General features: G+C 65.3%; 1 protein-coding gene across 4 annotated transcripts in view; it reads left to right on the top strand.

Annotated features, from left to right (window-relative positions):
* MAPRE3 (microtubule associated protein RP/EB family member 3) overlaps window positions 1-24441 on the top strand; it is a 120861-nt gene that overhangs the window by 61502 nt on the left and 34918 nt on the right. For all 4 annotated transcript variants that reach the window (XM_075595310.1, XM_075595311.1, XM_075595308.1 and 1 more), the window contains exon 3: window positions 24151-24278. In XM_075595310.1, coding sequence (XP_075451425.1) covers window positions 24158-24278 — 121 coding nt within the window. In that variant the 5' untranslated portion in view covers window positions 24151-24157. The remainder of the gene's footprint in view (window positions 1-24150; window positions 24279-24441) is intronic.

The following is a 24441-nucleotide window of genomic DNA, read 5'->3' as shown; positions in this document are numbered from 1 at the left end:
GCATACTTCTGGTGAGGTATTTATTTACCTTTATTCTGCACCTTCACCGTTGTTGATTATATTGTAGAAATGTCACTTTCTTTTACACGTTGTATACAATGTTGTGCGTTCCTTTGTGTTTTTTTTTTTTTTTACTGTGATCCTAACACAATGTGTTTAATTAGATAGAATATACTATTTGGAACATCCTTATCGGTGTTTTGGGATTTCTCTCTTTTGCTCATTTTTCCGATTAATAAGCTTCCAGGGATCCATGCTAAAGTGGACACGAAGCAATAAGTGACGTGCTGGGAGTGCTCGTTTGCATGCCATTACCCAGAATCCCTGGCTGCAGCGCTGTATGCTGTGTGATGATGGGGCTGGGCATGTTTGGGACCACGCTGAGACGTGTGAATGTGCACATGCGTGTTCGCTCTCGTGACTGTACGCTGTGAGGCGGGGTTTTCCGTGACTTTTAGACTTACCCTAACTTGTTTGTTGTGGTAAGTAACAATTATAATTGTATTAAAATGCAGTTTCATTCATTTGCTGTTTTTAATGAGGGAGTTTTTCCGTAAATGATTTGCGTGTTTTTATTGGCTGTGATCTTCTCTCCTGCAGACGTTATCTGAGTAACACGTTACTGCGCGGTAGCAGCGCCTGTGCACGCGAAGCAGAGCCTGTGCACGGGAAGCAGAGCCTGTGCACGTGAAGCAGAGCCTGTGCACGTGAAGCAGAGCCTGTGCACGTGAAGCAGCGCCTGTGCACGTGAAGCAGAGCCTGTGCACGTGAAGCAGCGCCTGTGCACGTGAAGCAGAGCCTGTGCACGTGAAGCAGAGCCTGTGCACGTGAAGCAGCGCCTGTGCACGTGAAGCAGTGCCTGTGCACGTGAAGCAGAGCCTGTGCACGTGAAGCAGAGCCTGTGCACGGGAAGCAGAGCCTGTGCACGTGAAGCAGCGCCTGTGTACGGGAAGCAGAGCCTGTGCACGTGAAGCAGCGCCTGTGTACGGGAAGCAGAGCCTGTGCACGCGAAGCAGAGCCTGTGCACGCGAAGCAGAGCCTGTGCACGGGAAGCAGAGCCTGTGCACGCGAAGCAGAGCCTGTGCACGCGAAGCAGAGCCTGTGCACGGGAAGCAGAGCCTGTGCACGTGAAGCAGAGCCTGTGCACGGGAAGCAGAGCCTGTGCACGCGAAGCAGAGCCTGTGCACGGGAAGCAGAGCCTGTGCACGGGAAGCAGAGCCTGTGCACGGGAAGCAGAGCCTGTGCACGGGAAGCAGAGCCTGTGCACGTGAAGCAGAGCCTGTGCACGGGAAGCAGAGCCTGTGCACGGGAAGCAGAGCCTGTGCACGCGAAGCAGAGCCTGTGCACGGGAAGCAGAGCCTGTGCACGGGAAGCAGAGCCTGTGCACGGGAAGCAGAGCCTGTGCGCGCGAAGCAGAGCCTGTGCGCGCGAAGCAGAGCCTGTGCGCGCGAAGCAGAGCCTGTGCGCGCGAAGCAGAGCCTGTGCGCGCGAAGCAGAGCCTGTGCGCGCGAAGCAGAGCCTGTGCGCGCGAAGCAGAGCCTGTGCGCGCGAAGCAGAGCCTGTGCGCGCGAAGCAGAGCCTGTGCACGCGAAGCAGAGCCTGTGCACGCGAAGCAGAGCCTGTGCACGCGAAGCAGAGCCTGTGCACGGGAAGCAGGGCCTGTGCACGGGAAGCAGAGCCTGTGCACGGGAAGCAGAGCCTGTGCACGGGAAGCAGAGCCTGTGCACGCGAGGCAGAGCCTGTGCACGCGAAGCAGAGCCTGTGCACGGGAAGCAGAGCCTGTGCGCGGGAAGCAGGGCCTGTGCGCGGGAAGCAGAGCCTGTGCGCGGGAAGCAGAGCCTGTGCACGGGAAGCAGAGCCTGTGCACGGGAAGCAGAGCCTGTGCACGGGAAGCAGAGCCTGTGCACGGGAAGCAGAGCCTGTGCACGCGAGGCAGAGCCTGTGCACGCGAAGCAGAGCCTGTGCGCGCGAGGCAGAGCCTGTGCGCCTGTGCGCGTTGAAGCAGAGCCTGTGCACGTGAAGCAGCGCCTGTGCACGCGAAGCAGCGCCTGTGCACGCGAAGCAGAGCCTGTGCACGGGAAGCAGAGCCTGTGCACGGGAAGCAGAGCCTGTGCACGGGAAGCAGAGCCTGTGCACGCGAGGCAGAGCCTGTGCACGCGAAGCAGAGCCTGTGCGCGCGAGGCAGAGCCTGTGCACGGGAAGCAGAGCCTGTGCGCGCGAAGCAGAGCCTGTGTACGGGAAGCAGAGCCTGTGCGCGCGAAGCAGAGCCTGTGCACGGGAAGCAGAGCCTGTGCACGGGAAGCAGAGCCTGTGCGCGCGAAGCAGAGCCTGTGCACGCGAAGCAGAGTCTGTGCGCCTGTGCGCGCGAAGCAGAGCCTGTGCACGGGAAGCAGAGCCTGTGTACGTGAAGCAGCGCCTGTGTACGGGAAGCAGCGCCTGTGTACGGGAAGCAGAGCCTGTGCGCGCGAAGCAGAGCCTGTGCACGGGAAGCAGAGCCTGTGCACGGGAAGCAGAGCCTGTGCACGGGAAGCAGAGCCTGTGCACGCGAAGCAGAGCCTGTGCACGGGAAGCAGAGCCTGTGCACGCGAAGCAGAGCCTGTGTACGTGAAGCAGAGCCTGTGCGCGCGAAGCAGAGCCTGTGCACGTGAAGCAGAGCCTGTGCACGGGAAGCAGAGCCTGTGCACGTGAAGCAGAGCCTGTGCGCGTGAAGCAGAGCCTGTTCGCGTGAAGCAGAGCCTGTGCACGGGAATTGTAATTGAAATGCTGGGGGCATTGTACTGTATGTAGCAGGGGCCTGGCTGTGCTGGGGGCATTGTACTGTATGTAGCAGGGGCCTGGCTGTGCTGGGGGCATTGTATGTAGCAGGGGCCTGGCTGTGCTGGGGGCATTGTACTGTATGTAGCAGGGGCCTGGCTGTGCTGGGGGCATTGTACTGTATGTAGCAGGGGCCTGGCTGTGCTGGGGGCATTGTACTGTATGTAGCAGGGGCCTGGCTGTGCTGGGGGCATTGTACTGTATGTAGCAGGGGCCTGGCTGTCAGAATGTGAGGCTCGTCACCTGACTGACGCTGGATGTGGTAGAACAGGAAAGGTTTATCACCATGTAACCTGCGTGTCTGGATACAGAAACATTCCCTCCTCCTTCCTTCCTGCTGCATGGAGAGAGGTAACGATTGTATTTGGGGAGGGGGGAGATAATGTCCCCTTCTATTCATTTCTTAATAGGTAAACCAGCTGAGATACTCTGTAGTACACACAGGTACGTCCTCTGCGTATACAGGGAGACTGAGTGCAGAATCCTGGTATATGTGGGGGTCCCTCTGCAGTGTAACGTCAGTACAGGGGCATTTAATGCACGGACTGGAGTGTGTCACAGCCGCTGGGGTACATGGGGGTATAGGGGTAACGTCACCCGCACTGTGACGCAAGTAAATTTAAATCAAATCCCGGTGACAACGGGCGCGTCGCTTTATCTCCCTGTGCCCCAGGCGCTGAAAATCAGATTGTCAGCTCTGTGGGACAGGAAGTTGTACTATGCAACCCTATATAAGAGAAAATACACCCTATATAAGATAAAATACACCCTATATAAGAAAAAATACACCCTATATAAGAAAAAATACACCCTATATAAGAAAAAAATGATTAGAAATAAATGTTATCACTCAGGTTTCCAAATGAACTGTATTTTGGAGGCAGACTGACCCGCTTCTTACAGCCAAATACGCCTCTGGTACACCGCGGTTCTGCCCCCGACACCCCGCGTCTCTGCCCCCGACACCCCGCGTCTCTGCCCCCGACACCGCGTCTCTGCCCCCGACACCCCGCGTCTCTGCCCCCGACACCCCGCGTCTCTGCCCCCGACACCCCGCGTCTCTGCCCCCGACACCGCGTCTCTGCCCCCGACACCGCGTCTCTGCCCCCGACACCCCGCGTCTCTGCCCCCGACACCCCGCGTCTCTGCCCCCGACACCGCGTCTCTGCCCCCGACACCGCGTCTCTGCCCCCGACACCCCGCGTCTCTGCCCCCGACACCCCGCGTCTCTGCCCCGACACCGCGTCTCTGCCCCCGACACCGCGTCTCTGCCCCCGACACCCCGCGTCTCTGCCCCCGACACCCCGCGTTTCTGCCCCCGACACCGCGTCTCTGCCCCCGACACCGCGTCTCTGCCCCCGACACCCCGCGTCTCTGCCCCCGACACCCCGCGTCTCTGCCCCCGACACCGCGTCTCTGCCCCCGACACCGCGTCTCTGCCCCCGACACCCCGCGTCTCTGCCCCCGACACCCCGCGTCTCTGCCCCCGACACCGCGTCTCTGCCCCCGACACCCCGCGTCTCTGCCCCCGACACCGCGTCTCTGCCCCGACACCGCGTCTCTGCCCCCGACACCGCGTCTCTGCCCCCGACACCGCGTCTCTGCCCCCGACACCCCGCGTCTCTGCCCCGGCACCGCGTCTCTGCCCCCGACACCCCATCTCTCTGCCGCGTCTCTGCCCCCGACACCCCATCTCTCTGCCGCGTCTCTGCCCCCGACACCCCATCTCTCTGCCCCCGATGCTGCGTCTCTCTGCCCCCGCCGCGTCTCTCTGCCCCCGCCGCCGCGTCTCTCTGCCCCCGACACCCCATCTCTCTGCCCCCGATGCTGCGTCTCTCTGCCCCCGCCGCCGCGTCTCTCTGCCCCCGATGCCGCGTCTCTCTGCCCCCGACACCCCATCTCTCTGCCCCCGATGCTGCGTCTCTCTGCCCCCGCCGCCGCGTCTCTCTGCCCCCGCGCGTCTCTCTGCCCCCGCCGCCGCGTCTCTCTGCCCCCACGCGTCTCTCTGCCCCCGCCGCCGCGTCTCTCTGCCCCCACGCGTCTCTCTGCCCCCGCCGCCGCGTCTCTCTGCCCCCACGCGTCTCTCTGCCCCCGCCGCCGCGTCTCTCTGCCCCCGCCGCCGCGTCTCTCTGCCCCCGCCGCCGCGTCTCTCTGCCCCCGACACCCCATCTCTCTGCCCCCGATGCTGCGTCTCTCTGCCCCCGCCGCCGCGTCTCTCTGCCCCCGCCGCCGCGTCTCTCTGCCCCCACCGCGTCTCTCTGCCCCCGATGCCGCGTCTCTCTGCCCCCGCCACCGTGTCTCTCTGCCCCCGCGCGTCTCTCTGCCCCCGCCGCCGCGTCTCTCTGCCCCCACGCGTCTCTCTGCCCCCGCCGCGTCTCTCTGCCCCCGCCGCCGCGTCTCTCTGCCCCCGCCGCCGCGTCTCTCTGCCCCCGCCGCCGCGTCTCTCTGCCCCCGCCGCCGCGTCTCTCTGCCCCCGACACCCCATCTCTCTGCCCCCGATGCTGCGTCTCTCTGCCCCCGCCGCCGCGTCTCTCTGCCCCCGCCGCCGCGTCTCTCTGCCCCCGACACCCCATCTCTCTGCCCCCGATGCTGCGTCTCTCTGCCCCCGCCGCCGCGTCTCTCTGCCCCCGCCGCCGCGTCTCTCTGCCCCCACCGCGTCTCTCTGCCCCCGATGCCGCGTCTCTCTGCCCCCGCCGCCGTGTCTCTCTGCCCCCGCGCGTCTCTCTGCCCCCGCCGCCGCGTCTCTCTGCCCCCGCCGCGTCTCTCTGCCCCCGCCGGGTCTCTCTGCCCCCGCCGCGTCTCTCTGCCCCCGCCTCCGCGTCTCTCTGCCCCCGACACCCCATCTCTCTGCCCCCGACACCCCATCTCTCTGCCCCCGCCGCGTCTCTCTGCCCCCGCCGCCGCGTCTCTCTGCCCCCGCCGCTGCGTCTCTCTGCCCCCGCCGCGTCTCTGCCCCCGCCGCTGCGTCTCTCTGCCCCAGCCGCGTCTCTCTGCCCCCGCCGCCGCGTCTCTCTGCCCCCACCGCCGCGTCTTTCTGCCCCCACCGCCGCGTCTCTCTGCCCCCGATGCGTCTCTCTGCCCCCGCGCGTCTCTCTGCCCCCACCGCCGCGTCTCTCTGCCCCCGACGCGTCTCTCTGCCCCCGCGCGTCTCTCTGCCACCACCGCCGCGTCTCTCTGCCCCGCCGCGTCTCTCTGCCCCGCCGCGTCTCTCTGCCCCGCCGCCGCGTCTCTCTGCCCCCCCGCGCGTCTCTCTGCCCCCACCGCCGCGTCTCTCTGCCCCCACCGCCGCGTCTCTCTGCCCCCACCGCCGCGTCTCTCTGCCCCCCCGCGCGTCTCTCTGCCCCCACCGCCGCGTCTCTCTGCCCCCACCGCCGCGTCTCTCTGCCCCCACCGCGTCTCTCTGCCCCCGACGCGTCTCTCTGCCCCCGCGCGTCTCTCTGCCCCCGCCACCGCGTCTCTCTGCCCCCGCCGCCGCGTCTCTCTGCCCCCGCCGACGCGTCTCTCTGCCCCCGCCGACGCGTCTCTCTGCCCCCGCCGACGCGTCTCTCTGCCCCCGCCGACGCGTCTCTCTGCCCCCGCCGACGCGTCTCTCTGCCCCCGCCGCCGCGTCTCTCTGCCCCCGACGCGTCTCTCTGCCCCCGCGCGTCTCTGCCCCCGCCGCCGTGTCTCTCTGCCCCCGCCGCCGTGTCTCTCTGCCCCCGACGCGTCTCTCTGCCCCCGCCGCCGTGTCTCTCTGCTCCCACCCCCGCGCGTCTCTGCCCCCGCCGCCGTGTCTCTCTGCCCCCGCCGCCGTGTCTCTCTGCCCCCGCCGCCGTGTCTCTCTGCCCCCGCGCGTCTCTGCCCCCGCCGCCGTGTCTCTCTGCCCCCGCCGCCGCGTCTCTCTGCCCCCGCCGCGTCTCTCTGCCCCCGCGCGTCTCTGCCCCCGCCGCCGTGTCTCTCAGCCCCCGCCGCCGTGTCTCTCTGCCCCCGCCGCCGCGTCTCTCTGCCCCCGCCGCGTCTCTCTGCCCCCGCGCGTCTCTGCCCCCGCCGCCGTGTCTCTCTGCCCCCGCCGCCGTGTCTCTCTGCCCCCGCCGCCGTGTCTCTCTGCCCCCGACGCTGCGTATCTCTGCCCCCGCCGCCGTGTCTCTCTGCTCCCACCGCCGCGTCTCTGCCCCCGCTGCCGCGTCTCTCTGCCCCCGCCGCGTCTCTCTGCCCCCGCCGCCGCGTCTCTCTGCCCCCGCCGCCGTGTCTCTCTGCCCCCGACGCGTCTCTCTGCCCCCGCGCGTCTCTGCCCCCGCCGCCGTGTCTCTCTGCCCCCGCCGCCGTGTCTCTCTGCCCCCGCCGCGTCTCTGCCCCCGCTGCCGCGTCTCTCTGCCCCCGACGCTGCGTATCTCTGCCCCCGCCGCCGTGTCTCTCTGCTCCCACCGCCGCGTCTCTGCCCCCGCTGCCGCGTCTCTCTGCCCCCGCCGCGTCTCTCTGCCCCCGCCGCCGCGTCTCTCTGCCCCCGCCGCCGTGTCTCTCTGCCCCCGACGCGTCTCTCTGCCCCCGCGCGTCTCTGCCCCCGCCGCCGTGTCTCTCTGCCCCCGCCGCCGTGTCTCTCTGCCCCCGACGCGTCTCTGCCCCCGCGCGTCTCTGCCCCCGCCGCCGTGTCTCTCTGCCCCCGCCGCCGTGTCTCTGCCCCCGACGCGTCTCTCTGCCCCCGCGCGTCCCTGCCCCCGCCGCCGTGTCTCTCTGCCCCCGCCGCCGTGTCTCTCTGCCCCCGCCGCCGCGTCTCTCTGCCCCCGCCGCGTCTCTGCCCCCGCTGCCGCGTCTCTCTGCCCCCGCCGTGTCTCTCTGCCCCCGCCGCCGTGTCTCTCTGCTCCCACCGCCGCGTCTCTGCCCCCGCTGCCGCGTCTCTCTGCCCCCGCCGCGTCTCTCTGCCCCCGCCGCCGCGTCTCTCTGCCCCCGCCGCCGTGTCTCTCTGCCCCCGACGCGTCTCTCTGCCCCCGCGCGTCTCTGCCCCCGCCGCCGTGTCTCTCTGCCCCCGCCGCCGTGTCTCTCTGCCCCCGACGCGTCTCTCTGCCCCCGCGCGTCTCTGCCCCCGCCGCCGTGTCTCTCTGCCCCCGCCGCCGTGTCTCTCTGCCCCCGCCGCCGCGTCTCTCTGCCCCCGCCGCCGCGTCTCTGCCCCCGCTGCCGCGTCTCTCTGCCCCCGCCGCCGTGTCTCTCTGCCCCCGCCGCCGTGTCTCTCTGCCCCCGACGCGTCTCTCTGCCCCCGCCGCCGTGTCTCTCTGCCCCCGCGCGTCTCTGCCCCCGCCGCCGTGTCTCTCTGCCCCCGCCGCCGTGTCTCTCTGCCCCCGACGCGTCTCTCTGCCCCCGCGCGTCTCTGCCCCCGCCGCCGTGTCTCTGCCCCCGCCGCCGTGTCTCTCTGCCCCCGACGCGTCTCTCTGCCCCCGCGCGTCTCTGCCCCCGCCGCCGTGTCTCTCTGCCCCCGCCGCCGTGTCTCTCTGCCCCCGCCGCCGTGTCTCTCTGCCCCCGCGCGTCTCTGCCCCCGCGCGTCTCTGCCCCCGCCGCCGTGTCTCTCTGCCCCCGCCGCCGTGTCTCTCTGCCCCCGCCGCCGTGTCTCTCTGCCCCCGCCGTGTCTCTCTGCCCCCGCCGCCGCGTCTCTCTGCCCCCGCCGCGTCTCTCTGCCCCCGCCGCGTCTCTGCCCCCGCCGCCGTGTCTCTCTGCCCCCGCCGCGTCTCTCTGCCCCCGCCTCGTCTCTCTGCCCCCGCGCGTCTCTCTGCCCCCGCCGCCGCGTCTCTCTGCCCCCACGCGTCTCTCTGCCCCCGCCGCCGCGTCTCTCTGCCCCCGCCGCCGCGTCTCTCTGCCCCCACCGCCGCGTCTCTGCCCCCGCTGCCGCGTCTCTCTGCCCCCGCCGCGTCTCTCTGCCCCCGCCGCCGCGTCTCTCTGCCCCCGCCGCCGTGTCTCTCTGCCCCCGACGCGTCTCTCTGCCCCCGCGCGTCTCTGCCCCCGCCGCCGTGTCTCTCTGCCCCCGCCGCCGTGTCTCTCTGCCCCCGCCGCCGTGTCTCTCTGCCCCCGACGCGTCTCTCTGCCCCTGCGCGTCTCTGCCCCCGCCGCCGTGTCTCTCTGCCCCCGCCGCCGTGTCTCTCTGCCCCCGCCGCCGTGTCTCTCTGCCCCCGCCGCCGTGTCTCTCTGCCCCCGCCGCGTCTCTCTGCCCCCGCGCGTCTCTGCCCCCGCCGCCGTGTCTCTCTGCCCCCGCCGTTGTGTCTCTCTGCCCCCGACGCGTCTCTCTGCCCCCGCGCGTCTCTGCCCCCGCCGCCGTGTCTCTCTGCCCCCGCCGCCGCGTCTCTCTGCCCCTGCCGCGTCTCTCTGCCCCCGCCGCCGTGTCTCTCTGCCCCCGCCGCGTCTCTCTGCCCCCGCCTCGTCTCTCTGCCCCCGCGCGTCTCTCTGCCCCCGACGCTGCGTATCTCTGCCCCCGCCGCGTCTCTCTGCCCCCACCGCCGCGTCTCTCTGCCCCCGCCTCCGCGTCTCTCTGCCCCCGCGCGTCTCTGCCCCCGCCGCCGTGTCTCTCTGCCCCCGCCGCCGCGTCTCTCTGCCCCCGCCGTGTCTCTCTGCCCCCGACGCGTCTCTCTGCCCCTGCGCGTCTCTGCCCCCGCCGCCGTGTCTCTCTGCCCCCGCCGCCGTGTCTCTCTGCCCCCGCCTCGTCTCTCTGCCCCCGCGCGTCTCTCTGCCCCCGCCGCCGCGTCTCTCTGCCCCCGCCGCGTCTCTCTGCCCCCACCGCCGCGTCTCTCTGCCCCCGCCTCCGCGTCTCTCTGCCCCCGACACCCCATCTCTCTGCCCCCGACACCCCATCTCTCTGCCCCCGCCGCCGCGTCTCTCTGCCCCCGCCGACGCGTCTCTGCCCCGCCGCGTCTCTCTGCCCCCGCCGCCGCGTCTCTCTGCCCCCGCGCGTCTCTGCCCCCGCCGCCGTGTCTCTCTGCCCCCGCCGCCGCGTCTCTCTGCCCCCGCGCGTCTCTGCCCCCGCCGCCGTGTCTCTCTGCCCCCGCCGCCGCGTCTCTCTGCCCCCGCCGTGTCTCTCTGCCCCCGACGCGTCTCTCTGCCCCTGCGCGTCTCTGCCCCCGCCACCGTGTCTCTCTGCCCCCGCCGCCGTGTCTCTCTGCCCCCGACGCGTCTCTCTGCCCCCGCGCGTCTCTGCCCCCGCCGCCGTGTCTCTCTGCCCCCGCCGCGTCTCTCTGCCCCCGCCGCCGTGTCTCTCTGCCCCCGCCGCGTCTCTCTGCCCCCGCCGTGTCTCTCTGCCCCCGCCGCGTCTCTCTGCCCCCGCCGCGTCTCTCTGCCCCCACGCGTCTCTCTGCCCCCGCCGCCGCGTCTCTCTGCCCCCGCCGCGTCTCTCTGCCCCCACCGCCGCGTCTCTCTGCCCCCGCCTCCGCGTCTCTCTGCCCCCGACACCCCATCTCTCTGCCCCCGACACCCCATCTCTCTGCCCCCGCCGCCGTGTCTCTCTGCCCCCGACGCGTCTCTCTGCCCCCGCCGCCGCGTCTCTCTGCCCCCGCGCGTCTCTGCCCCCGACGCGTCTCTGCCCCGCCGCGTCTCTCTGCCCCCGCCGCCGCGTCTCTCTGCCCCCGCGCGTCTCTGCCCCCGCCGCCGTGTCTCTCTGCCCCCGCCGCCGCGTCTCTCTGCCCCCGCGCGTCTCTGCCCCCGCCGCCGTGTCTCTCTGCCCCCGCCGCCGCGTCTCTCTGCCCCCGCCGTGTCTCTCTGCCCCCGACGCGTCTCTCTGCCCCTGCGCGTCTCTGCCCCCGCCGCCGTGTCTCTCTGCCCCGACGCGTCTCTCTGCCCCCGCGCATCTCTGCCCCCGCCGCCGTGTCTCTCTGCCCCCGCCGCCGTGTCTCTCTGCCCCCGCCGCCGTGTCTCTCTGCCCCCGACGCGTCTCTCTGCCCCCGCGCGTCTCTGCCCCCGCCGCCGTGTCTCTCTGCCCCCGCCGCCGTGTCTCTCTGCCCCCGACGCGTCTCTCTGCCCCCGCGCGTCTCTGCCCCCGCCGCCGTGTCTCTCTGCCCCCGCCGCCGCGTCTCTCTGCCCCCGCCGCGTCTCTCTGCCCCCGCCGCCGTGTCTCTCTGCCCCCGCCGCGTCTCTCTGCCCCCGCCTCGTCTCTCTGCCCCCGCGCGTCTCTCTGCCCCCGCCGCGTCTCTCTGCCCCCGCCGCGTCTCTCTGCCCCCACCGCCGCGTCTCTCTGCCCCCGCCGCCGTGTCTCTCTGCCCCCGACACCCCATCTCTCTGCCCCCGCCGCCGCGTCTCTCTGCCCCCGACACCCCATCTCTCTGCCCCCGACACCCCATCTCTCTGCCCCCGCCGCCGCGTCTCTCTGCCCCCGCCGACGCGTCTCTGCCCCCGCCGCGTCTCTCTGCCCCCGCGCGTCTCTGCCCCCGCCGCCGTGTCTCTCTGCCCCCGCCGCCGCGTCTCTCTGCCCCCGACACCCCATCTCTCTGCCCCCAACACCCCATCTCTCTGCCCCCGCCGCCGCGTCTCTCTGCCCCCGCCGACGCGTCTCTGCCCCCGCCGCGTCTCTCTGCCCCCGCGCGTCTCTGCCCCCGCCGCCGTGTCTCTCTGCCCCCGCCGCCGCGTCTCTCTGCCCCCGCCGCGTCTCTCTGCCCCCGCCGCGTCTCTCTGCCCCCGACGCTGCGTATCTCTGCCCCCGCCGCCGCGTCTCTGTCCCCGCCGCCGCGTCTCTCTGCCCCCGCTACCGCGTCTCTCTGCCCCCGCCGCCGCGTCTCTCTGCCCCCGCCGCTGCGTCTCTCTGCCCCCGCCGCCGCGTCTCTCTGCCCCCGCCGCGTCTCTCTGCCCCCGCCGCGTCTCTGCCCCCGCCGCCGCGTCTCTGCCCCCGCCGCCGCGTCTCTCTGCCCCCGACGCTGCGTATCTCTGCCCCCGCCGCCGTGTCTCTCTGCTCCCACCGCCGCGTCTCTGCCCCCGCTGCCGCGTCTCTCTGCCCCCGCCGCCGCGTCTCTCTGCCCCCGCCGCCGCGTCTCTCTGCCCCCGCCGCGTCTCTCTGCCCCGCCGCCGCGTCTCTCTGCCCCCGCGCGTCTCTCTGCCCCCGCCGCCGTGTCTCTCTGCCCCCGACGCGTCTCTCTGCCCCCGCGCGTCTCTGCCCCCGCCGCCGTGTCTCTCTGCCCCCGCCGCCGTGTCTCTCTGCCCCCGCCGTGTCTCTCTGCCCCCGCCGCCGCGTCTCTCTGCCCCCGCCGCCGCGTCTCTCTGCCCCCGCGCGTCTCTGCCCCCGACGCGTCTCTCTGCCCCCGCGCGTCTCTGCCCCCGCCGCCGTGTCTCTCTGCCCCCGCCGCCGTGTCTCTCTGCCCCCGCCGTGTCTCTCTGCCCCCGCCGCCGTGTCTCTCTGCCCCCGCCGCCGCGTCTCTCTGCCCCCGCCGCGTCTCTCTGCCCCCGCCGCCGCGTCTCTGCCCCCGCCGCCGCGTCTCTCTGCCCCCGCTGCCGCGTCTCTCTGCCCCCGCCGCGTCTCTCTGCCCCCGCGCGTCTCTCTGCCCCCGCCGCCGCGTCTCTCTGCCCCCGCGCGTCTCTCTGCCCCCGCCGCCGCGTCTCTCTGCCCCCGCCGCTGCGTCTCTCTGCCCCCGCCGCCGCGTCTCTCTGCCCCCGCCGCGTCTCTCTGCCCCCGCCGCGTCTCTCTGCCCCCGCCGCCGCGTCTCTCTGCCCCCGCCGCGTCTCTCTGCCCCCGCCGCGTCTCTCTGCCCCCGCCGCCGCGTCTCTCTGCCCCCGCGCGTCTCTCTGCCCCCGCCGCCGTGTCTCTCTGCCCCCGACGCGTCTCTCTGCCCCCGCGCGTCTCTCTGCCCCCGCGCGTCTCTGCCCCCGCCGCCGCGTCTCTCTGCCCCCGCCGCGTCTCTCTGCCCCCGACGCTGCGTATCTCTGCCCCCGCCGCCGTGTCTCTCTGCTCCCACCGCCGCGTCTCTCTGCCCCCGCCGCCGCGTCTCTCTGCCCCCGCCGCCGCGTCTCTCTGCCCCCGCCGCGTCTCTCTGCCCCCGCCGCCGCGTCTCTCTGCCCCCGCGCGTCTCTCTGCCCCCGCCGCCGTGTCTCTCTGCCCCCGACGCGTCTCTCTGCCCCCGCGCGTCTCTGCCCCCGCCGCCGTGTCTCTCTGCCCCCGCCGTGTCTCTCTGCCCCCGCCGCCGCGTCTCTCTGCCCCCGCCGCCGCGTCTCTCTGCCCCCGCGCGTCTCTGCCCCCGCCGCCGTGTCTCTCTGCCCCCGCCGCCGCGTCTCTCTGCCCCCGCCGCGTCTCTCTGCCCCCGCCGCCGCGTCTCTCTGCCCCCGCCGCCGCGTCTCTGCCCCCGCCGCCGCGTCTCTCTGCCCCCGCTGCCGCGTCTCTCTGCCCCCGCCGCCGCGTCTCTCTGCCCCCGCGCGTCTCTCTGCCCCCGCCGCCGCGTCTCTCTGCCCCCGCGCGTCTCTCTGCCCCCGCCGCCGCGTCTCTCTGCCCCCGCCGCTGCGTCTCTCTGCCCCCGCCGCCGCGTCTCTCTGCCCCCGCCGCGTCTCTCTGCCCCCGCCGCGTCTCTCTGCCCCCGCCGCCGCGTCTCTCTGCCCCCGCCGCGTCTCTCTGCCCCCGCCGCGTCTCTCTGCCCCCGCCGCCGCGTCTCTCTGCCCCCGCGCGTCTCTCTGCCCCCGCCGCCGTGTCTCTCTGCCCCCGCCGCCGTGTCTCTCTGCCCCCGCGCGTATCTGCCCCCGCCGCCGTGTCTCTCTGCCCCCGCCGCCGCGTCTCTCTGCCCCCGCCGCCACGTCTCTCTGCCCCCGCGCGTCTCTGCCCCCGCGCGTCTCTGCCCCCGCCGCCGTGTCTCTCTGCCCCCGCCGCCGCGTCTCTCTGCCCCCGCCGCGTCTCTCTGCCCCCGCCGCGTCTCTCTGCCCCCGCCGCCGTGTCTCTCTGCTCCCACCGCCGCGTCTCTCTGCCCCCGCCGCGTCTCTCTGCCCCCGACGCTGCGTATCTCTGCCCCCGCTGCCGCGTCTCTCTGCCCCCGCCGCCGCGTCTCTCTGCCCCCGCCGCCGCGTCTCTCTGCCCCCGCCGCTGCGTCTCTCTGCCCCCGCCGCGTCTCTGCCCCCGCCGCTGCATCTCTCTGCCCCCGCCGCGTCTCTCTGCTCCCACCGCCGCGTCTCTCTGCCCCGCCGCCGCGTCTCTCTGCCCCCGCCGCCGCTCTCTGCCCCCGCCGCGTCTCTCTGCCCCCGCCGCCGCGTCTCTCTGCCCCCGCCGCGTCTCTCTGCCCCCGCCGCGTCTCTCTGCCCCCGACGCTGCGTATCTCTGCCCCCGCCGCCGTGTCTCTCTGCTCCCACCGCCGCGTCTCTGCCCCCGCCGCGTCTCTGCCCCCGCTGCCGCGTCTCTCTGCCCCCGCCGCCGCGTCTCTCTGCCCCCGCCGACGCGTTTCTCTGCCCCCGCCGCCGTGTCTCTCTGCCCCCGCCGCCGCGTCTCTCTGCCCCCGCCGCATCTCTCTGCCCCCGCCGCCGCGTCTCTCTGCCCCCGCCGCCGTGTCTCTCTGCCCCCGCCGCCGCGTCTCTCTGCCCCCGCGCGTCTCTGCCCCCGCGCGTCTCTGCCCCCGCCGCCGTGTCTCTCTGCCCCCGCCGCCGTGTCTCTCTGCCCCCGCCGCCGTGTCTCTCTGCCCCCGACGCGTCTCTCTGCCCCCGCGCGTCTCTGCCCCCGCCGCCGTGTCTCTCTGCCCCCGCGCGTCTCTGCCCCCGCCGCCGTGTCTCTCTGCCCCCGCCGCCGCGTCTCTCTGCCCCCGCCGCCGTGTCTCTGCCCCCGCGCATCTCTGCCCCCGCCGCCGTGTCTCTCTGCCCCCGCGCGTCTCTGCCCCCGCCGCCGTGTCTCTCTGCCCCCGCCGCCGTGTCTCTCTGCCCCGCCGCCGTGTCTCTCTGCCCCCGCGCGTCTCTGCCCCCGCCGCCGTGTCTCTCTGCCCCCGCCGCCGTGTCTCTCTGCCCCCGCCGCCGTGTCTCTCAGCCCCCGCGCGTCTCTGCCCCCGCCGCCGTGTCTCTCTGCCCCCGCCGCCGTGTCTCTCTGCCCCCGCCGCCGCGTCTCTCTGCCCCCGCGCGTCTCTGCCCCCGCCGCCGTGTCTCTCTGCCCCCGCCGCCGCGTCTCTCTGCCCCCGCCCGCAATCTCTGCTCGCTGGCACCCCTGGAAAGGCAAAATCATAAACATTATTTATTGTCGTATATTTTATATACAATGCATGGCAGTTCATACACAACAGTCAGGCCCAAGAGCTGACACTCCAGGACCCCAAAACATGGATCAGTGGCAACCAAGTGGGCTTGACCTTTATTAGTGAGCCTGGTTACCCCCTCACCGACACGATGAGGTGGGGGGAAGTCTCGCAGGGATGCTGAGAGGGGAGATTCCTGGGCCCAGGGAGACGTGCCGAGCCCTGCGCGGGGGGGAGCGCTGTACGTACGTGTCCCGCGGGCTGGCAACCTTTAGACCCAAAAGCTCACCTGCAAAATGCACTAAAAGTATTTTCCCCCCGCACATGGAACACGGGCAGTGCCAATCTGGTGCGGAGGAGACGGGGCAGTGTCCCCGGCACATGGAACACGGGCAGTGCCAATCTGGTGCTGAGGAGACGGGGCAGTGTCCCCGGCACATGGAACACGGGCAGTGCCAATCTGGTGCTGAGGAGACGGGGCAGTGTCCCCGGCACATGAAACACGGGCAGTGCCAATCTGGTGCTGAGGAGACGGGGCAGTGTCCCCGGCACATGGAACACGGGCAGTGCCAATCTGGTGCTGAGGAGACGGGGCAGTGTCCCGGGCACATGGAACACGGGCAGTGCCAATCTGGTGCTGAGGAGACGGGGCAGTGTCCCCGGCACATGGAACACGGGCAGTGCCAATCTGGTGCTGAGGAGACGGGGCAGTGTCCCCGGCACATGGAACACGGGCAGTGCCAATCTGGTGCTGAGGAGACGGGGCAGTGTCCCGGGCACATGGAACATGGGCAGTGCCAATCTGGTGCTGAGGAGACGGGGCAGTGTCCCCGGCACATGGAACACGGGCAGTGCCAATCTGGTGCGGAGGAGACGGGGCAGTGTCCCGGGCACATGGAACACGGGCAGTGCCAATCTGGTGCTGAGGAGAGGAGACGGGGCAGTGTCCCCGGCACATGAAACACGGGCAGTGCCAATCTGGTGCTGAGGAGAGGAGACGGGCAGTGTCTCAGGCACAACATGTTCCCACGTGGGAGATTTACTCATATAGCTGGGATGTAGAAGCGCTCACACTGACATGTTTCTATGAGGATGGAGAGGGGAAGTAAAGGCATTTGTACAGTTTGTAGGGCGGCGTTTGGAAGGGGGTCGCCTGATCCTTGGAAACTTTAGGAGAAAAACGGTCCCTTGTACTTATTATAGCATTACAAGGGGGGAGAATCTCTTGCCGGGCTGGATCTCTTGCCGGGCTGGATCTCTTGCCGGGCTGGATCTCTTGCCGGGCTGGATCTCTTGCCGGGCTGGATCTCTTGCTGGATCTCTTGCCTGGCTGGATCTCTTGCCGGGCTGGATCTCTTGCCGGGCTGGATCTCTTACCGGGCTGGATCTCTTGCCGGGCTGGATCTCTTGCCGGGCTGGATCTCTTGCCGGGCTGGATCTCTTGCCGGGCTGGATCTCTTGCCGGGCTGGATCTCTTGCCGGGCTGGATCTCTTGCCGGGCTGGATCTCTTACCAGGCTGGATCTCTTGCCTGGCTGGATCTCTTGTCGGGCTGGATCTCTTGCCGGGCTGGATCTCTTGCCTGGCTGGATCTCTTGCCTGGCTGGATCTCTTGCCGGGCTGGATCTCTTGCCGGGCTGGATCTCTTGCCGGGCTGGATCTCTTGCCTGGCTGGATCTCTTGGCTGTGGGTGAGACACAGCTCACTAGATACATCTGCTGGTCAGTCCTGAGATGAGATTCACAGTGTGATTTAATGTGGCTCTTTTCTGTATGCAGTTTCACGCATGGACAGGACAGGACAGGACAGGACAGGGCTATATTAAAGCTGAAGTCTCATTCTGATCGCACATTTATATTGCTTTAATGTTTAGTGCTTTCATTCCTTTCCCTTATTGCATTTTGCATGACATCCCTGTGTGTTATAGTTATAGCCCAATCTCATTCCGCGAGGGGCAGGGGGGGGGGGGAGCTCATGCTTTCATCTAAGTCCCCTAACCCATGAAACATGTCACTGTCCTTAGTTCCTTCTCACCCTAGCCAGGACTGCCCTTTAATTGGCTTGTGCAGCTCAGCCTGGGACAAGTGCAGAGTCGGGCAGACCCGATAAGAGACAAGTGTTTCATTCTTCCCAGTATAAGCTTGGTTACTGATCCTGCAGTGTGAAGATCGGAGTGGGTCAAAAAGAGACAATTCAAGGTTACGACCCCGTAGCCGGTCACAAAATAAACTTTTCTAAACAGTGTTGGCCTGCGAGGCCCTGCCCTTTAACCTTTACAGTGTCATTGTGACATACAGAGTACTGCGCACAAGAGGCCCTATTGATGTACAACCGGACTAGCCGCCCCCAGTCCTCAGGGGCCAACAACCTGTCAGGTTCTAAGGATATCCCTGCTTCAGCACAGGTGGCTCAATCAAAGACTGAGCCACTGATTGAGCGACCTGTGCTGAAGCAGAGTTATCCCTAATACCTGGCCTGTTGGTGGCCCCTGAGGACTGGACATTGCCGCCCCTGGCGTTCCCGAGACATCATGGCAAGATGTCCAGTCTTCTGCGAGGAAGAGGTCCGCCCCACCGAAAAATACGTTTCTTTTATACGAGCCTGGGGGGAGGGGGCAGGGGCGGCAAGATGAGTTATGGCGAGTCAAAAAAAGTGGCATATACCTCTGATACACCCCCATGCCGATTAATGTAATATCTCAACATCCCAATCTGTCTGTGTGTTTTCATTTCTCTGTATACCCGATTTCTTTATGTATATAAAATGATCAATAAAAAATGTAAGTAACAACAACAACAAAAAGTGTCATAAACCCTCCGGGATTAAATACCCAGTGAGTGTCGGTCTTGTGCGCCCGGAGTGAGCGACACTCTTCTGTGTGAGGAGCACAAGAGAGGTCGCTTCTGGGCAGCTTCCAAATCCTGGGTATCCCTGAATTACCCGAGGAGATGCCCCTCCTTCTCCTCGTTCTCCCCCTCCTCCTCCTCGTTCTCCTCCTCCTGCTTCTCCCAGTGACAGCTCTGCAGTGTCCGGCAGCAGCGTCCCTCCCAGCTGCAGGCACACTGGCAAAGCGACCGGTCAGTCCTCTCCACTCATTGCATGGAGCTGCATTGGCAGCACACACTGCATGCCAGCCCATGAACGCTCACTGCAGCTGAGACTCGGGCTTCTCCACACCCCATGCCCTCCCCCCCCCTCCCATCCTACCCTCCCCTCCCATCCTACCCTCCCGAGGGCACTGCAGCTGAGACTCAGGCTTCTCCACACCCCAAGACCTCCCCCCCCCTCCCATCCTACCCTCCCGAGGGCACTGCAGCTGAGACTCGGGCTTCTCCACACCCCCCACACCCCCATCTTACCCTCCCCCCACCCCCATCTTATCCTCCCGAGGGCACTGCAGCTGAGGCTCAGGCTTCTCCACACCCCATGCCCCCCCCCCCATCTTACTCTCCCCCCCATCTTACCCCCCCCCCCCATCCTTCCCTCCCGAGGGCAGTGCAGCTGAGACTCGGGCTTCTCCACACCCCATGCCCCCCCGCCACCTTACCCTCCCCCCCATCTTACCCTCCCGAGGGCACTGCAGCTGAGGCTTCTCCACACCCCATGCCCTCACCCACCCCCCATCTTACCCTCCCCCCCCTCATCTTACCCTCCCGAGGGCACTGCAGCTGAGACTCGGGCTTCTCCACACCCGATGCCCTCACCCCCCATCTTACCCTCCCCCCCCCCTCCCATCCTACCCTCCCGAGGGCACTGCAGCTGAGGCTCAGGCTTCTCCACACCCCATGCCCTCCCCCCCATCTTACTCTCCCCCCCATCTTACCCTCCCGAGGGCAGTGCAACTAAGACTCAGGCTTCTCCACACCCCATGCCCTCCCCACCCCCCATCTTACCCTCCCGAGGGCACTGCAGCTGAGGCTCGGGCTTCTCCACACGCCATGTCCCCCCCCCCCATTTTATCCTCCCCCCCCATCTTACCCTCCCCCCTCCCACCCCCCCCATCTTACCCTCCCGAGGGCACTGCAGCTGAGGCTCAGGCTTCTCCACACCCCATGCCCTCCCCCCCATCTTACTCTCCCCCCCATCTTACTCTCCCCCCCATCTTAACCCCCCCCCCCCATCTTACCCTCCCGAGGGCAGTGCAACTGAGACTCAGGCTTCTCCACACCCCATGCACCCCCCCACCCCCCATCCTTCCCTCCCGAGGGCAGTGCAGCTGAGACTCGGGCTTCTCCACACCCCATGCCCCCCCGCCACCTCACCCTCCCCCCCATCTTACCCTCCCGAGGGCACTGCAGCTGAGGCTTCTCCACACCCCATGCCCTCACCCACCCCCCATCTTACCCTCCCCCCCCCTCATCTTACCCTCCCGAGGGCACTGCAGCTGAGACTCGGGCTTCTCCACACCCGATGCCCTCACCCACCCCCCATCTTACCCTCCCCCCCCCCTCCCATCCTACCCTCCCGAGGGCACTGCAGCTGAGACTCGGGCTTCTCCACACCCCATGCCCTCCCCCCCTCCCATCCTCCCCTCCCGAGGGCACTGCAGCCCAGAGGAGCAGCGTGTCGCCCCCTGTTGGGAACACGTGGTGAGGACGGAGAGCTGCTACAGGTGGGCTGGGAGAGAGACTGGTGGGTTTTTCAGTGAAGACACCGGTAGATCAGAGTTTAAACCCGTTCGCTGACGGGGCATTAAACAAAATCCCAAACTTTCTGAGATTACTATAAAGAAACAGATCCGGGAAACAATCATGTTTTCTTTTTTTGAGGGATTGGCCAAATTGCTGCTTTGTTCTCCTTAGATTGTAGCTGTTTCGCTGCTGATTCTGAGGAGAAATGGAAGGAATGGATACAGAATGCTGCATTAGTGTGAGGGGCTTTCATCCCACACCGCGTTGTCGGGAATAAGATTGGCGTTGTGCAGAAACAAGGGAGTGTTAATTTATTCAGAGTGACAACATATATTTTTAGCATGAGCCGATCTTCTGGTTTACAGAGCTAGACACAATCATTTGTAGACGACAGCAATTCTTTGCTTGGAGCACTGGCAGCAACGGGGTTAAATATATTTACTTGGAGAATGGATTCCCAATGTACATTGTTACATGTATACAGGAGGCCGGCTGTTTGTATAAAGGAGGCCGGCTGTTTGTATACAGGAGGCCGGCTGTTTGTATACAGGAGGCCGGCTGTTTGTATACAGGAGGCCGGCTGTTTTTATAAAGGAGGCCGGCTGTTTGTATACAGGAGGCCGGCTGTTTGTATACAGGAGGCCGGCTGTTTGTATAAAGGAGGCCGGCTGTTTGTATACAGGAGGCCGCCTGTTTGTATAAAGGAGGCCGGCTGTTTGTATACAGGTGGCCGGCTGTTTGTATACAGGAGACCGGCTGTTTGTATAAAGGAGGCCGGCTGTTTGTATACAGGAGGCCGGCTGTTTGTATACAGGAGGCCGCCTGTTTGTATAAAGGAGGCCGGCTGTTTGTATACAGGTGGCCGGCTGTTTGTATACAGGAGGCCGGCTGTTTGTATAAAGGAGGCCGGCTGTTTGTATACAGGAGGCCGGCTGTTTGTATACAGGAGGCCGGCTGTTTGTATAAAGGAGGCCGGCTGTTTGTATAAAGGAGGCCGGCTGTTTGTATAAAGGAGGCCGGCTGTTTGTATACAGGAGGCCGGCTGTTTGTATAAAGGAGGCCGGCTGTTTGTATAAAGGAGGCCGGCTGTTTGTATAAAGGAGGCCGGCTGTTTGTATAAAGGAGGCCGGCTGTTTGTATACAGGAGGCCGGCTGTTTGTATACAGGAGGCCGGCTGTTTGTATAAAGGAGGCCGGCTGTTTGTATAAAGGAGGCCGGCTGTTTGTATAAAGGAGGCCGGCTGTTTGTATAAAGGAGGCCGGCTGTTTGTATAAAGGAGGCCGGCTGTTTGTATAAAGTAGGCCGGCTGTTTGTATACAGGAGGCCGCCTGTTTGTATAAAGGAGGCCGGCTGTTTGTATACAGGTGGCCGGCTGTTTGTATACAGGAGGCCGGCTGTTTGTATACAGGAGGCCGGCTGTTTGTATAAAGGAGGCCGGCTGTTTGTATAAAGGAGGCCGGCTGTTTGTATACAGGAGGCCGGCTGTTTGTATACAGGAGGCCGGCTGTTTGTATAAAGGAGGCCGGCTGTTTGTATAAAGGAGGCCGGCTGTTTGTATAAAGGAGGCCGGCTGTTTGTATAAAGAAGGCCGGCTGTTCACTTCCTATTGTAGTTGTGGAAAATGTCACTAGAACATAAGTGAGATGCTCTAGAACAGTGTTTTTTAACCGAGGTTCTGTGTGCGCCCCTGAAGGGTTCCCTGCGATTTTCTGGTCATCTAAACAATTTACGATATACAGAAGAATTTACATCTGATCTGATCTCAGAGGCGCTATTAGAGAGGGTTGGGGTTCCTTACAATGCATCTGATCTCAGACGCGCTATTAGAGAGGGTTGGGGTTCCTTACAATGCATCTGATCTCAGATGCGCTATTAGAGAGGGTTGGGGTTCCTTACAATGCATCTGATCTCAGACGCGCTATTAGAGAGGGTTGGGGTTCCTTACAATGCATCTGATCTCAGACGCGCTATTAGAGAGGGTTGGGGTTCCTTACAATGCATCTGATCTCAGACGCGCTATTAGAGAGGGTTGGGGTTCCTTACAATGCATCTGATCTCAGAGGCACTATTAGAGAGGGTTGGGGTTCCTTACAATGCATCTGATCTTATTCGTGCTATTAGAGAGGGTTGGGGTTCCTTACAATGCATCTGATCTTATTTGTGCGATTAGAGAGGGTTGGGGTTCCATACAATTCATCTGATCTCAGATGCGCTATTAGAGAGGGTTGGGGTTCCTTACAATGCATCTGATCTCAGACGCGCTATTGGAGAGGGTTGGGGTTCCTTACAATGCATCTGATCTCAGACGCGCTATTAGAGAGGGTTGGGGTTCCTTACAATGCATCTGATCTCAGACGCGCTATTAGAGAGGGTTGGGGTTCCATACAATGCATCTGATCTCAGACGCGCTATTAGAGAGGGTTGGGGTTCCATACAATGCATCTGATCTCAGACGCGCTATTAGAGAGGGTTGGGGTTCCTTACAATGCATCTGATCTCAGACGCGCTATTAGAGAGGGTTGGGGTTCCTTACAATGCAATGTAATGTGACCGCTAACGATGGTGGGGTGGTGTAACGAGCGCTCACCACAAACAGGACGGGACCGCAGGGCTGAGTTGGGGATGTTAGAATACACCGACCAACAACCGCGTCCGGATTGCAGAGTCGTAGTCGTGTTGCTGGGTCAGGGTAGGAGAGGTCAGAATAGTCGTAATACTCACCGTGGTCTAGGATTGGAGAAGTCGGGTGGTCGTTGTAAGTAGCCAGGGTCCAGGGGTCAGAGAAGGAAGAGGTCCGGGTTGAAGCTGAGGTCAAAGGCACAATAGATCAAGCAGAAAGCACCGAGCGGCCGCAGGGCAGCGGGATGCATGAGGAAAGCACACGATACATAAACACAAGTTTATGCTCAGCCAATCACAGACTGTGTACTGATAGGCAGGGGCGGAGTGTTTCCCAGATGTGGAGTAATGAAGGGAGTTAGCATTAACCCCTTGAGTGTTTCTGGTCATGCAATGCCGCCGTGTATTGGAGACAGGAGCGTCCTCCATTGCGCCACAGGAGGCGGTGGGGGCGGAGCCTAGGTCCGGTGCCGGCAGGAGTACTGCGGCGCTCGCACAAGGGGCGTCACCCAATGTGTCACGGGGGCAGGACCGAGGTCCAATCCTCACAGATGGGCTGTGTCAGCTAACAATGGTGGGATGGGCTGTGTGACAGATAACGATGGTGGGATGGGCTGTGTGACAGATAACGATGGTGGGATGGGCTGTGTCAGCTAACGATGGTGGGATGCGCTGTGTGACAGCTAACGATGGTGGGATGGGCTGTGTGACAGCTAACGATGGTGGGATGGGCTGTGTGACAGATAACGATGGTGGGATGGGCTGTGTGACAGATAACGATGGTGGGATGGGCTGTGTGACAGATAACGATGGTGGGATGGGCTGTCACAGCTAACGATGGTGGGATGGGCTGTGTGACAGATAACGATGGTGGGAAGGGCTGTGTGACAGATAACGATGGGGGGATGGGCTGTGTGACAGATAACGATGGTGGGATGGGCTGTCACAGCTAACGATGGTGGGATGGGCTGTCACAGGTAACGATGGTGGGATGGGCTGTGTGACAGCTAACGATGGTGGGATGGCTTTGTGACAGCTAACGATGGTGGGATGGGCTATGTGACTGGTAACGATGGTGGGATGGGTTGTGTCACAGTTAACGATGGTGGGATGGGCTGTGACAGCTAACGATAGTGGGATGGGCTGTGACACAGATAACGATGGTGGGCTGGGCTGTGTTACAGATAACGATGGTGGGATGGGCTGTCACAGCTAACGATGGTGGGATGGGCTGTCACAGCTAACGATGGTGGGATGAGCTGTGTGACAGCTAACGATGGTGGGAAGTGCTGTGACATAGCTAACGATAGTGGGATGGGCTGTGACACAGCTAACGATGGTGGGATGGGTTGTGTTACAGCTAACGATGGTGGGATGGGCTGTGTTACAGCTAACGATGGCGGGATGGGCTGTGACAGCTAACGATGGTGGGATGGGCTGTGACACAACTAACTAAAGGTGGTCGCATGATGGGGTTCCCCAAGAGCTGCTCCCCTCTGCACATAACCAGCGGGCTAAGAGTTCATCTCTGTGTTTGCTAACTGCTGTGTTTCGTCAGCCCCACCTTCTGGAATACTAATGCCCTGGAGGACAAAATGACTCTGAAATCACAGCTGCATTCATTCTGAACCACTTCAGTCTACATCTGCGTCGCTCCAAAGACGCACAGCCAAAGCGTGTGAGCCGTGTGCTGCCGTTCACTGATGTTTATTGTTGTTGTTAAAATGCCTGTATTTCAATCTGAAACTCTCCAGCCCTTTTATCCCCTGCACCCAATTTTCCAACTATAACTGTCCAAGAAATGTCTGTGAACTGACTGTATAACCCTGTTCATTTAATGTAACCAGGCATTGTTATAATTCTGTGCCCGGGACATACGTGAAAACGAGAGGTAACTCTCAATGTATTACTTCCTGGTAACACATGTTATAAATAAATAACGAAGCTGTCTCTTCTCTACAGCTGGGGGATGGCTGTCAATGTATATTCCACATCTTCAAGCGGTGAGAACCTGAGTCGACATGACATGCTGGCTTGGGTCAACGACTCGTTACATCTCAACTTCACCAAGATAGAACAGCTGTGCTCGGGTAAGAGGGCCGGGACACAGTCACAGGCTCTGCTTCTGGGTACTTACAGCACCCATATGTGCTAACTATGTGGAGCCCCAACTAATGAGTCCTATAGAAATACTATTGCAGGTGTAGGGTCTTACATCATCTAAACTAACCGTTTTTTTTATACTGTATATAA

Source organism: Ascaphus truei, chromosome 4 (genome assembly GCF_040206685.1).
Source record: "Ascaphus truei isolate aAscTru1 chromosome 4, aAscTru1.hap1, whole genome shotgun sequence".
Taxonomy (NCBI): Eukaryota; Metazoa; Chordata; class Amphibia; order Anura; family Ascaphidae; genus Ascaphus; species Ascaphus truei.
The sequence above is the reverse complement of the archived record's forward strand: the minus strand, read 5'-3'. Positions and strand labels throughout refer to the sequence as shown.